Source organism: Thalia democratica, chromosome 8 (assembly GCF_965202585.1).
Source record: "Thalia democratica chromosome 8, ktThaDemo2.hap1.1, whole genome shotgun sequence".
In the NCBI taxonomy this organism is placed as follows: Eukaryota; Metazoa; Chordata; class Thaliacea; order Salpida; family Salpidae; genus Thalia; species Thalia democratica.
Genome location: NC_139172.1, coordinates 27604025 through 27615981, shown reverse-complemented (window position 1 = coordinate 27615981; position 11957 = coordinate 27604025). Strand labels below are relative to the sequence as shown.

At 27.4% G+C, this 11957-nt stretch overlaps 2 protein-coding genes across 2 annotated transcripts; both read right to left on the bottom strand.

Moving 5' to 3' along the window:
* Positions 1–4701, bottom strand: LOC145842525 (uncharacterized). The gene is made up of 6 exons (XM_082949985.1): positions 4440–4701; positions 1886–2000; positions 1624–1757; positions 1121–1351; positions 838–979; positions 1–127 (listed from the first exon to the last, which is right to left on the bottom strand). The coding sequence occupies exons 3-5, from the start codon at positions 1678–1680 to the stop codon at positions 890–892; spliced, it is 378 nt and encodes a 125-aa protein (XP_082806111.1). The 5' UTR covers positions 1681–1757; positions 1886–2000; positions 4440–4701; the 3' UTR covers positions 1–127; positions 838–889.
* On the bottom strand, positions 3621–11948 carry LOC145843096 (uncharacterized). The gene is made up of 6 exons (XM_082950559.1): positions 11918–11948; positions 6975–7093; positions 5610–5724; positions 4901–5055; positions 4440–4544; positions 3621–3674 (listed from the first exon to the last, which is right to left on the bottom strand). Exons 1-6 carry the CDS (start codon positions 11946–11948, stop codon positions 3621–3623), a joined length of 579 nt encoding a protein of 192 aa, XP_082806685.1.
* Between the last annotated feature and the right edge of the window lie 9 nt (positions 11949–11957).

Below are 11957 nucleotides of genomic sequence, written 5' to 3'. Positions count from 1 at the left end.
GTCACCTAGCAACTGGTCCTTGACAACAGCAGTGAACTGGTCCAATTCGGCAGCCTGTATGGAAGGTTTGACGTCACTATGGCGTAACAATTCGTATCCGCTTCCGTCGTTCTTGACTACAAATAATCTGCAAAAAAAAAGAATAAGCACTTTGGTTTGTTTATTTCACAGTACACGACTTTAAACTATTATTTACACAATATAACTTGATACTTAAATTTTATTTATTTTTGTTCATTTAGTTAGCAAATTCTGTGGACAAATCTGGAAATTTTTGAGAAAAATATGTTACAAAAATACGTTGTCTATTGAACGAAAGAAAAGAACAAGTACTCAAAAATTAAATGAACTATTACTAAAACTCAAAATGTATTTAAACAATGTTTTATGAATATTTTTAAAAATGTTTAATTTTTCATCTTGTAGCACTTGATTACTTATAAAGCACTGATTTAAAATATTTACACAAAGAACAAAAATACTTGCATATTTAAATTATCTACGCAGCATGAATTTTAACGGCATAACAAAACTGAGTTAAAACTTTTTTAATCCTATTCAGCAGAAAAGCAAATTCTAGTTAATTATTTTGTCCTAGGAAACTAAAGTTTCATTAAGCCTGTTCTTTACTTGTACGTAAGGTAGTTAAATGAAGTTTTCATTTATAGTTTTTTAAAGCAAGTATTTTAAAAATAAGAACATATAAATGCTGTAAAAAAACTTAACAAATTGTTCAGTAAATTAAAAATGAACTCGCCTTACATTTTTAAAGTTTTGATTAAATACCTATCCTTATCTTTTTTCAAATAAGTCCAACGAATTTTTACATATTTTTACCTGGGTGGGTGTTTTGCGTATTTTTTTAGGTACTTTTGCTGACCCTCGATATTCATTGCAGGGTTTTCCCCTCCTCGTCCTCATATTCCTCCACGCAGCCTTGATGCGCGTTGTATGACGTCACACACCCGTTGTTCCTGATCTGTGGGGAAAAAGTTGTTTAGCTCGAGAAAAAGTGGGTATTTTTTTTGTGCTTAAAAAAATTACTTGACAATTTGTAAATGTTTTAAAAACTTTAAACTGACACAAAAATAAATAAATTATAAAAACACAAAGCTTGAACCTGAAAAACGTTGCCGTCGAAGTCGCTCATTTCGAAGCAGACGGGGTCATTGTGACGCAACAAATAAGTGACCTGCTCCTCCTCGCCTGAGAAGTTCTCCTCACCTCCGACGTTCTCCCTGCTGATGTCCGTGTCCGATCGCTTCCTGGTCGGTGGGGTTTCGGGGGCAGGTCGGTAGAGGGCGGTGCCGCCGCGGGAAAGCACGAAGATTCCCCCCGTCCAATGCGACAGCTGTTGTTGGTTGGGTTTAATTTTAATAAACAACTTTTGTTTGATTGTTTTTTTAATATTTGAATGTTGAAAATTCTTTTGTGGTTAATAAAAATATAATTTTGGTGCTTTTATTTGAAAAAATTTAGTTATGTTTTATTAATTTTTCTGAACTTAAGCTTTCGTAAAAATAAGAAAAAAAAACAGTTATACGTAAATCCACACGCATAAACAAGAGCAGAACTAGTTTTTGATTACTTGATTAAAAGAAAGCTATTTAAAATCATTTAAACTTTGTAGTCCTGATCCTGAGACATGGACAGGGTCGTGCCACTTCCAAATAAGGTCATGGACTCGCCATTTGTCAGATCGAATGTGACAGTGGCAAATCCTTCACATTCAACTCGAACCAGCCATACTATGTGGCCTGTAAATTAACTAAAGAATAGTATTCAGAAATTTTAGTTTATACTTAACCTTGTAAAACAGTTCGTTTTAAAAAATGCTTAAAACAAAAAAATACCTTAGAAATTAAATATTAAAAAAAAATCTAACCGAATTGGTCGTAGGTGAAAAATTTGGTTATTCTGGTTCCGTCTTCGTGGTCACAAACTAGTCCACCGTCAGGTCTTTAAACCAGAACTGTACTGTCCTCTAAACTGTACATTACCTGGGAAAAATATTGTGTTTTAAAATTTTATTGTTTTAACGTATTGATTTAAATTCAAAGTAAAAGTAAAAACAATTATATTAAATTACCTTGGAACAAAGTTATCTACACTTACAATACTTGTACAACATATACTAATAAAAAAGTTGTTTTATGAAATATAGTTTTATATCTTTAAGTTTACTAAAGCTAGACTCCAAGCTCAGCTAACAGCTTTTCAAGAAGTAAAGTTTTCAATGCTTGAACTTTAATTTATCTTAGAAAATTTTGATTGCATTGAGAAAAATTTTAAAGGCAAATACAATAATGTTAAACTATTAAAACAAAGTTATCTACACTTACAAATACTTGTACAACATGTACTAATATATAAACCAAAAATATTTACACACTTAAGAACTAAAAATATTTAAAAATGATTACAGAGTTTTCTATATCTTTCATTAAGTTAAAAAAACAGGTTTATAAAAGTTTCTAAATAATGTACTTAACAGGAGTTTTTAAAACGAATTGTATAAGTAAGACTTTTATTAAACTAAACATTTATAATTTATTATACAATTGCTTTCTTAAAAAATAGATAACCAAAATTTTGCTTTTACAAATTTGGTAAAGTTTACTCCATGCTAATACTTTTCGGTCGTTTTTAAACTTAAAGCAGAAAGTAACTAAAAGAACTTGAAAGTACAGAAACATTTTCAAAGCAATTAATAACATTTAGATTAAAAATAAATCATAAGTTTTCGTTTGTATGCAAACATTCGAATTTATCAATCACAAACATTTTCGTTTCACATATCTAATTCTGCGCAACAAAATTAAAAAATTTATTACCCATTAAAATGCAGCTAGCTTTTTATTTATTAAACTTGCAAAAAAATTCAAACTATCTATAAATTATTATGAAATTTTTATAGCTTACACTTGACAACCCTTTGAAAATCACAACAAGCTACTTGAAATAGTTGTGATATTTTTACATCAGATAATATTTGCACTTGCAAGTAGAAAAGTTGCACCTGGGCATAATAACTTTTGGCACGATATTGTCACTTTGAAACTGGCCAATCACCGTCAATTGGTCCGTCACACACCAGAGACTTCAACCAATCAATCAAAATGCAGCTTATAACCTCATGAACGCGTTTATGATGATAGATTAAAGTTTAGCTCGACGGCATCACAAAAACACTATTCGGAAAATAAAACAAAAAACGTGGCTTATAATATAAAAAGTCGCTCAAGTCAGGTTCTAGTGTTTGGATTGAGGGCGGCGAAGACAAAAGAAGCGCAAACATTTCGAGGGTCATCTCAAATTCACCCCAACAACCGCAAAATCTTTTGATAGGAGTGAAATTCCCTTTTAAATCCTTTCATGTGTGAGAAAGTTGACAGGCTGCTGGTGAAAATTGCGCATCTGCTAGTTGTGACGTCACATTTTTACGTCACGCCGTGAAATCGAATCGCCACACACAAATTGGATTTAAAGGGGATTTTTTATCAGAGAGACAGGGCAGCTGAAAAAGCAAATTGAATTAGCGGGCTGACACCACTTAAGAAGCCGATTTTTTGATGCAATTTGTTATTGCCGGAAGATTGAATCGATGTGATTGGTTACGCTCAAACAGTCACGTGATTGATGGTTTGCTGACCCCTCGTGTGATTCACCACATGCTGATAAAAATGAAACAAGTAAATGTGATATTGACCCGCAAATTGTTAAAAGAACACGAAAATCTAATTGGTCTAAGAAACTTCTTTTTAGTACTTTTCAAATTTATAAATTTTCTTAAACTAATGAAAAATGATTTATGCGCTGTAAAATATATAGATAATAAAAACAGGTTAAACAGTTTAAAGTTAAAAAATTGCTAACTTGAAATACAGGGTATTTTGACAATTTAAAATAATTAATCTGTCAATAGAAAACTTACAAGATACTAAAATGGAATTACCAGTCAATTAAACCGGGTATGAAACTTTATCTTAGAAACTGAAGACAAAATTAAAGCAGTTCAAATGCAATTAAATGCACTTTAACGCATGAATAAAGCAGACAAAGCAATTAAAATTAATGTCAATTTGAGTTGAACTTCATAGGATTTTTGTAAGCTTGTATAGGGTAACAATTGCTAGCAAACTGAAGGTATTTACCGGCAAAATAGATGGCGATTTTAGCATAAACTATTTGTTTTTGTTAGAAACAAGAGAAAAGGATCAATCAGCAGGGATTAGTGCCGCTCGATTTAATATTGAAAACCTTTCTTTTTTCCAAAAAGCATTTTAATTTGATACCATTTAGTTTGAATATATTAATCTAAAACTAAATTAGTATTGTTGTTTTGAATTTTTCACTGCCATCTTTAGGAAATATAAAATACTGTTTTATCAAGTCTTGTTTTTAAGAAAACAAAATTTTGCTTTTTGTTTCAAACTCACCTCTCTAGTGATTGGGTCCTTGGCGACGTAGCAAACTCGCTTGGTGATTGGCTGAGAAGGTTTGTTGTGGCACGTGATGCTGACGTCACCGCATATTGACGTAGTCTGCCACAATTGGTCCGTATGATCACCACCATCCAATCCGTGATTGGTTAATTAGTTAGAGTAAAAAGATAATGTATCAGAAGAAAATGTAAAGCATTTCATTATTCTATTTTTGATTGAAATAACTTCTATATTTAAGAGAAATTCTTTTCTTTTAAAACATCCTATCATTCAATATGAGCTTTAAATTCAAAAACATTACACCAAGAAAAAAACTGAGGGTTTCCAATATTTAAAATGTATATAATATATTTTTAGTTTACAGCTTAAAATTGAAATATTTAGAATTACTTACAAGTTTTTATGTATTGTTGCAAAAAAAAATATAAATGATTTAGCTCTTAAAGTTTATTAGCTTTTTTAAAAATGAACAGTTTTATAAACTTGTATATATCGGATGGTTGGAGGTAAACTGCTGGATTCCGGTGCGAGTTGGAGGCCCTTTTCTCCTCCTTTGCGTTGGATTTTCTCCCATTTCCTCCTTTAACAACTCCCCCTTGCACCACAGAGTCTGTCGTGAGAAAATTAATTGCGGTGAAATATTTTCGAGTGGCGATGAAAAGGGGTGATTGCAAAAAAGAAAAGCTTTGAAGTAATTCTTTAACGATTAACTCTTAACTCTTTTGACAATGATGTTCTTGAGTTTATAATTTGGCGTTAAACTTGATGAATTAAATACTTTTTGATTTATTTTAACTTAATATCACAGTAAAATTTAAAAAAATAATTTAATACTAAAACTTTGGCTTTTTTATTTTTGTTGTTTTAATAGTTAAAAATAAATAGATTTATGTTCTTTTAGTAATGTATATAAAAATTTACTACTTTTTATATTTGTCTTTTTAAAATTCATTTGCTAAACATTATTTTTTGTTTATTAATTGCTGCAAATAGCGACGAAACAATAGTCAGAAACATCGATGATAATAAATTTTTTAAAGCTCTGTGTTGCTTTAAGAACCTGGTTAAAATCTTTAGATTATGAACTTATCAATCTTATCCTGCTTAAATTTTTACTAAGAGAAAAATAGAATTCTAATTCAGAAACATATAACTTAAACTCACTCTTTTTGTAACTGTCCCCAACATAACTTGGGGAATTTGGGGTGTTTTGGTCGTCTTTAGGGTAATTACCTTCATCGAAACCTGCTGTGTGAACTGTTCCGTCCAAACATAAAATCTGTACATAAAATGTTTTCAGGTTTAAGTGATTTTAAGTTCTTATAGAGAATAAATAAGTTAGATAAATTTTGTTTTATGGTAGCATATTTAATATAAACAGTAGAAATATGCATTTATATATATATATAGAATTAAGTTATTTAACTTAATAAATTAAATTTTTTAAACTGAGCCCACCTTGAACTGAGCGAGTTTGTATCGTCTTGTAGACATAAAAAAACGCTTTTAAAGTTTAACAAGTTTTAATTTCATCTTAAAATAATCTAAATTTCAATTTGTACTTTAATTTTATCTTTATCTCTTTCAATTATCTGTCGTAATATATATTTACTCAATGAAGTTTTATGAATTTTTGCCAGTTTATTGTCGATTGGTAAAATAATTTTTGCACAAGCCGTTTTGCATGATTTTTGATAGTTTCAAATTTACGTCATATTCTATTTATGCTAATTTTTTTAACTTTCATTTGTGTGTTTTGTTTTGTACTTTATTTTAAACTTGTTTTGAAGCTGATGAGTGCATAGACACGAAACTCGAGTCCTTTGAGTTTTACATCTTGAAATAAACTTTTATATATATATATATATATATATGTATATAATAAGGTTGTTATTTAAACTTAAACACCTTCTTTTGAGCTCACTTGAAGGGCTTTTAAATAATTTATTAGAAAAATAAGATTCTAGAACTACTGCTACACGTGTTTCATAAGACTAGACGCCTTAATCTTCAGTAATTTCTTTCAGTAATTTTTTGTACTGAGTTCTTGTAATTCACAATATTACGTCATACTGTTTTTTGTTTTTTTGTATAACTTTTGCTTCTATGTTTAGCTAAGTGCTTTTTATTTTAAATTTAGCTGTCTGAGGATTAAGGCGTCTAGTCTTATGAAACACGTGTACCAGTACTTTTAGAATCTTATTTTTCTAATAAATTCTATATATATACATATAGTACAAAATATTTAACATTTTGTACTTTAAAATAGAGGTTTACGAATTTAAACGAAGTTTTTTTTTATGTAAAAGTATTTAGTATAAACAACTTTACCATGCGTATTTTACATACATAGTAATTTTTGTGCAAGCACTGGTATGATACCTTTATAATTAAATAGTAGAATTTAACTTTATTATAGTTGTTTTTCTTTAAATTAAAATGTATTTTGTCAGTATAAAATTTTCTTTTAGATTTAATTACTGAAACTAAACCCAGATTTAGATACTTATATATTAAAATTAATCTGACTTGTGTTGAACCATCCTTCATATTTTTCACTACTGTTCCATCGTACATAATGACTCTGGAAATCTCTTCTCCTATTGGTTGAGGGTAGTACTGTCTCACAGTTGGCCCAAACACTTCACCTATCGTAAAATTGTCAAGTTAGATACTAGTTGGTTAATGAAGTTTATAAATAAGATATATATTATAATAAACTACTATAAATAGAACAAAACCTTATGAGAAACGAGGTTACTTAGTTAAAACTGTAAAAACAAATCTTGTAATGGTTTAACTGTTTTACTAGAAAACAATATATGAACAGGGTGGCCAAGTTTTTTTCCTGTAATTTCTTCCAGGTTTTTGAAAGTACATATTTTTAGGTTTAATTTAGTTTGATATTAAATTAAAAGTAAAAACTGTGTTAAATAAGATAATAACATTGAAAAAATACTGTTCAAAAACTTTAGATGTGTTTTTTAATGAATTTTTTTTTTGATAAAAGCTAATGTTTTACTAAATGATAGATTTTTTGTGTCAAATTGAAATTTCACTAAATGTAAAAATTGTTTAAAATAATAAGTTTGTCCTGATTTTTTAGTGATTTTGTTCAAAATTCCAGGTTTTATCCACAATTTTTCAAATTCCAGATTTTATTAGCATAAATTAAACATTCCAGGTTTACAAGGATTCCAGGTTTTGTGGTTACCCTGATAAATTGTTTTTCGATAGATATACAACATAATTTTATACACCAAATTTACGTTTCAAGAAAACACTGTTTAGTATTAAAACATATACATTTTTGCTTCAATATGTAAAAAAGTTAATGACATAAAATAATAAAAAACTTATTTCGTTTTACTAAAAATACTAAACTGTTTCAAATTAAACCATACTAATTACTAAAGTAAGGTATTCATTTTAAAACAAAAACTATAAGTAGGTTGTTCTTGTTTAAATGAAGATTAATTAGTTTACTAAATAAATTATTTTGTTTTAGTTGTGTTTATTATTTAGTATACACAAAATTAACATGCGCATTCTGTTTACAAAGCAATCCTTAAGACAAGTATATAATTAACTTTTATTTAAAAAACAACTCTGATAGAAATTTTAAACTTAGATTACTAAATATAAAAAGTTTAAAATTTTTTAAGTTTTTTTGTGAAATACCTGATTTTTTTTTTGTCTATTTTTGTTATTTAACAACATTTAATATTCTCTCAATTTGCACTGAAATCTCGAATCTCAAAGCTTGACTCAAGCACATAAAATTCATTGAGTTAAAAAATCAAATATATTCTTAGCTGCATTATTCAAGTGCAGTTTCAAACACTTAATAGATTTGAACAAAGCAAGTTGCTGCTAATTACACTCGACTTGAGGCAGACAACTTCAGCCTTCACAAAAAATGAAGAGTTGTTGAACTATCAAGTGGGGCAAGCAATGAACTAGCGAACAACAATAACAACTTTCCCCCTTTTTGTAAAAACTTGTGCTCAAAACACGAGGATTTGGCTTGAAAACTTTCATAAACCCTAACAAAACTATATTAAGAGAGTGTACAGAGCTTGTAGTGCAAACTTGTGATCAAAGTGAAAGTTTCTCACCTTTTATCTTGCGTCATTCACAATTTTGTTTTCATATAATTAGCCAGATTTAATTGCTCGCAATAAACTTGCGTGTTTCTCATTAATTTAAAATTGTTTTTAAGTGGCTCGCGTATTAAGAATGGAAGTTAAAGTCAAGTGCGGCCTTTGAAGCTTGCTGAATCGAATTTTTAACCCAATTACTGAACAGGATGTTTCATTATAAATTTGTAAAATTAAAATTTTTATACAAATTCTAGTTTATGAAAAACTTTTAATCAATTAAATAAATTTATTTTTCGATGCAAATTGTAAAAATTCGGCAAAGTAAATTAAGTAAACAGTTTTAAAAATTGATAATTACAATTTTGTAGAAGTTTTATCGAAATTAATCAATTGTTATATAGTTTTAAAGAGATTTAAAAGAAAAAAACAAAACCAAGTTATTATGTGTTTTAAAAAATCCTTTTTTAAATTATTTTTAAAGATTTTTAATTTTTTGCTACTATATGGTTTTTTGTTATAAGCATAAAATGATATAGAATTTCAAATATATTAAAAAACTAAAAAACTTTTACAATTTAATCGATAGGTCATAAAAAGAGAACAATGCACGAAGTCTGGAAAAATTTCGTCAACAAAATAAACTGTCAGTAAACTACCTTGTGAATAAAGTTTGCATTTAGCTGCCGTTTATTTTAAGGCCTGCATTAAAAACATACGATTTATAGGAAAACGTCGTTTTACAGTCCGGCTTAATCGACGTTTTATAGTCATTTTTACAACCGTCAGTCTTAAGATAGATTCTTTATTTACATAAAAATCTATTTGTGCTAAGACAACTAATGATTCGCAACTGCGCTCTTGAATGAGTTTTTTTATTTAAAGTTGACGGTGAACGCTTCACCAACATTCAAACATCGCAGGTGCCTCGGTAGGAAACGGTTCGTTTGAAATGTATGCCTGTCAATCGAAATAGCAGCAAAAATAAACGGTCAGAAATGAAAACTACAGAGAGCTCACAAATCGCTTCGACCGAGACAACAGCACGTCATGATTATCTCGAATTAGAACAAAAGAAAAAGTTTACCCTCTCTCATTTTTCAGTACAATTTTTCTGTATCGAGATTTTCATTCAGCTGGCTGCTTTAAATCTAATTTAGCTTTTGAAATAAAAAATAGGATTATCATTTTTATTAAAAAATATAATTTTTACTAAATGTAGTTGTGTAAACAGTGTATTATGAAATTTGGTACGCTTTAAAAGTTCATGTGTAAATGTATATACATACAATAATTTTGTTATAATTAAAAAAAAATCAATGAGAAAATAAATTCTTCGTGCAGATAAAAACAAATTTAATTTAGTAAGTTTTTAGGAAAAAAAAAGAAAGTAATAAAATATTTTAAATTACAGACTAAATCATGTTTTTTTTACTATCTTAAAAATTATAGAACTCTGTATTACTTATGTTTAACTAAAAATTCTTATCGAGTGAACATATAGATTTTATAACCTACAAATTTCGAAAAACTATAAAACCATAATTTAACCTAATTGAGTTTAACGCAGTTGGTAACTAAACAAATATTTCTAAGTCGTACTTAACATTTAATAGATATAATTTTAAGTACAATAATCAAGGAACTACTGAGCGAAGTTTTAATAAATCTTTTCTTTTGTAAAAGCCAATTAACCTAAGAATCTAACTTGATGTAGATGGTTTAAGTATATTACATAAAATTTTGTTAGAATAACCGAACAATGAATATTGAACAATCTATAGACTGTAAAATGTTATGAAAAATAGCCTTCTAGCAAGGATATATTATTAAAATATTAAAAAAAGTTACAAATAAATAAGATTAAGCATTTTTTATAATATGAGATTTGTTGTACCACTAAAATGTTTTTATGATTCGAAAACATGTATTTAACCTTACAAAATACTAATTCTAAACTAAAACACGTAAAATGATGCTATAAAATTACAAATGAGTTTAGTCTTAGAATGACACAAATGTTTTAAAACTATAAATTGTTAAGCAGTAATACTTACGCACAGAATATAAATTTAAATAACTAGGAAACATGCGTTACAAAACTTAAATAACTCTTGAATTAGTTCAATCAAGTTTCAAAACTGACAAGAACTGAATATGAATTAGATATTAAAGCAAATAAGACATACTATAACATATTTATTAAAAGTTGTCTGAAAAGAACTAAATTACGAGTTGAAATTTAACGATTTAATTAAAAACTATGATGACGTTTTTTCAACGTCACTTTTTGCTAAAGGGTTGACACGAAAATGGAAAATAGTTTTTTGTTATTAAACTATCAAAAATTTTGTTTATAAGTATGCACCATATAACTTAAAATTTTTTTTTTAATACATTGAAGTCACGATTAGTAAGCATAAATTAATTTCACATATTAAAAAAAAAATTGTAACTAAAATATAGCTTTATCGATTGTAGCTTTTTATTAACCCGTATCATTTATAAAGAGAAAGTAAAAATATTTAAATAAAAACAACTTTTAAGTAAGATTAAATAAAATACTTCTTTTATTTATCTATTAAAAAACTTTTAGACCTTAAATTAAAAATTGTAGGTTTAAGATAAAAAGTTAAATTAATACGTTAAATAAAAAACCTATTTTGAAATACAAGTCAATTAAATCATGATTGATTTTTTTCTAACAAGTATAAAAATACGCTTAACCTGAATTAGATTAAACAATACAAAATAATTTAACGTAGTGGCCACAACTACAATAACGTGTTATCAACCTAAAAAATTTCATAATTTAAAATTTATTTGTATATTAGGACAGTTTAAAGACGTAACTACGCATAATTGTTTTTTACCCAGTTTATAAATAACTCTAAAACTATTTTAAACAAACTGAATATTCTATACAAATATAATTGATCACTAGAATGTTGAAAGTGGTCTTCATTATTTTTTAATTTAAAAATCATTAACTTCTATTACTGTACGAATGGTGAAATCAAAATGGTTTTTTTTTATAAACTTCTAAAAACTTGAAAATTAATTTTAAGGATTTTGAATTGTAACATTTTATTCTAAATTTAATTATGTAACTTGATGTTTTACATTTATGTTTTTAAATAGTTTTTCTAATCAGTTTCTATTATTTATTTTGATAAATAATTTTTTATAAAGCTCATCAATAAATTTTACTTATATTTAGATATTGTATACAAGTTTTATACCTAGTCACAAATAAAGCTTTTTAAAGTACTTTATTTCAAAATAAAAACCAAAACACAGTAAAGAGTTTATTACTTAAAAAACACAGTGAAAAATAACAGTTAGATAAAAACACAGTGAATAAGAACAAACATTTTGCTTTTTCATCATTTTTGTAAAACATTTTTCTGAT

Coding starts and splice junctions, on each gene's coding strand:
- LOC145842525 (XM_082949985.1), bottom strand. CDS start 1,680: ATGACCTTATTTGGAAGTGGCACGACCCTGTCCATGTCTCAGGATCAG. Junction 1,352..1,623: donor CTCAGGATCAGGACTACAAA/GTTTAAATGATT, acceptor AACCAACAACAG/CTGTCGCATTGGACGGGGGG. Junction 980..1,120: donor TCGACGGCAACGTTTTTCAG/GTTCAAGCTTTG, acceptor TTTTCCCCACAG/ATCAGGAACAACGGGTGTGT.
- LOC145843096 (XM_082950559.1), bottom strand. CDS start 11,948: ATGTTTTACAAAAATGATGAAAAAGCAAAAT. Junction 7,094..11,917: donor AAATGATGAAAAAGCAAAAT/GTTTGTTCTTAT, acceptor ATTTTACGATAG/GTGAAGTGTTTGGGCCAACT. Junction 5,725..6,974: donor TGAAGGATGGTTCAACACAA/GTCAGATTAATT, acceptor TTTTATGTACAG/ATTTTATGTTTGGACGGAAC.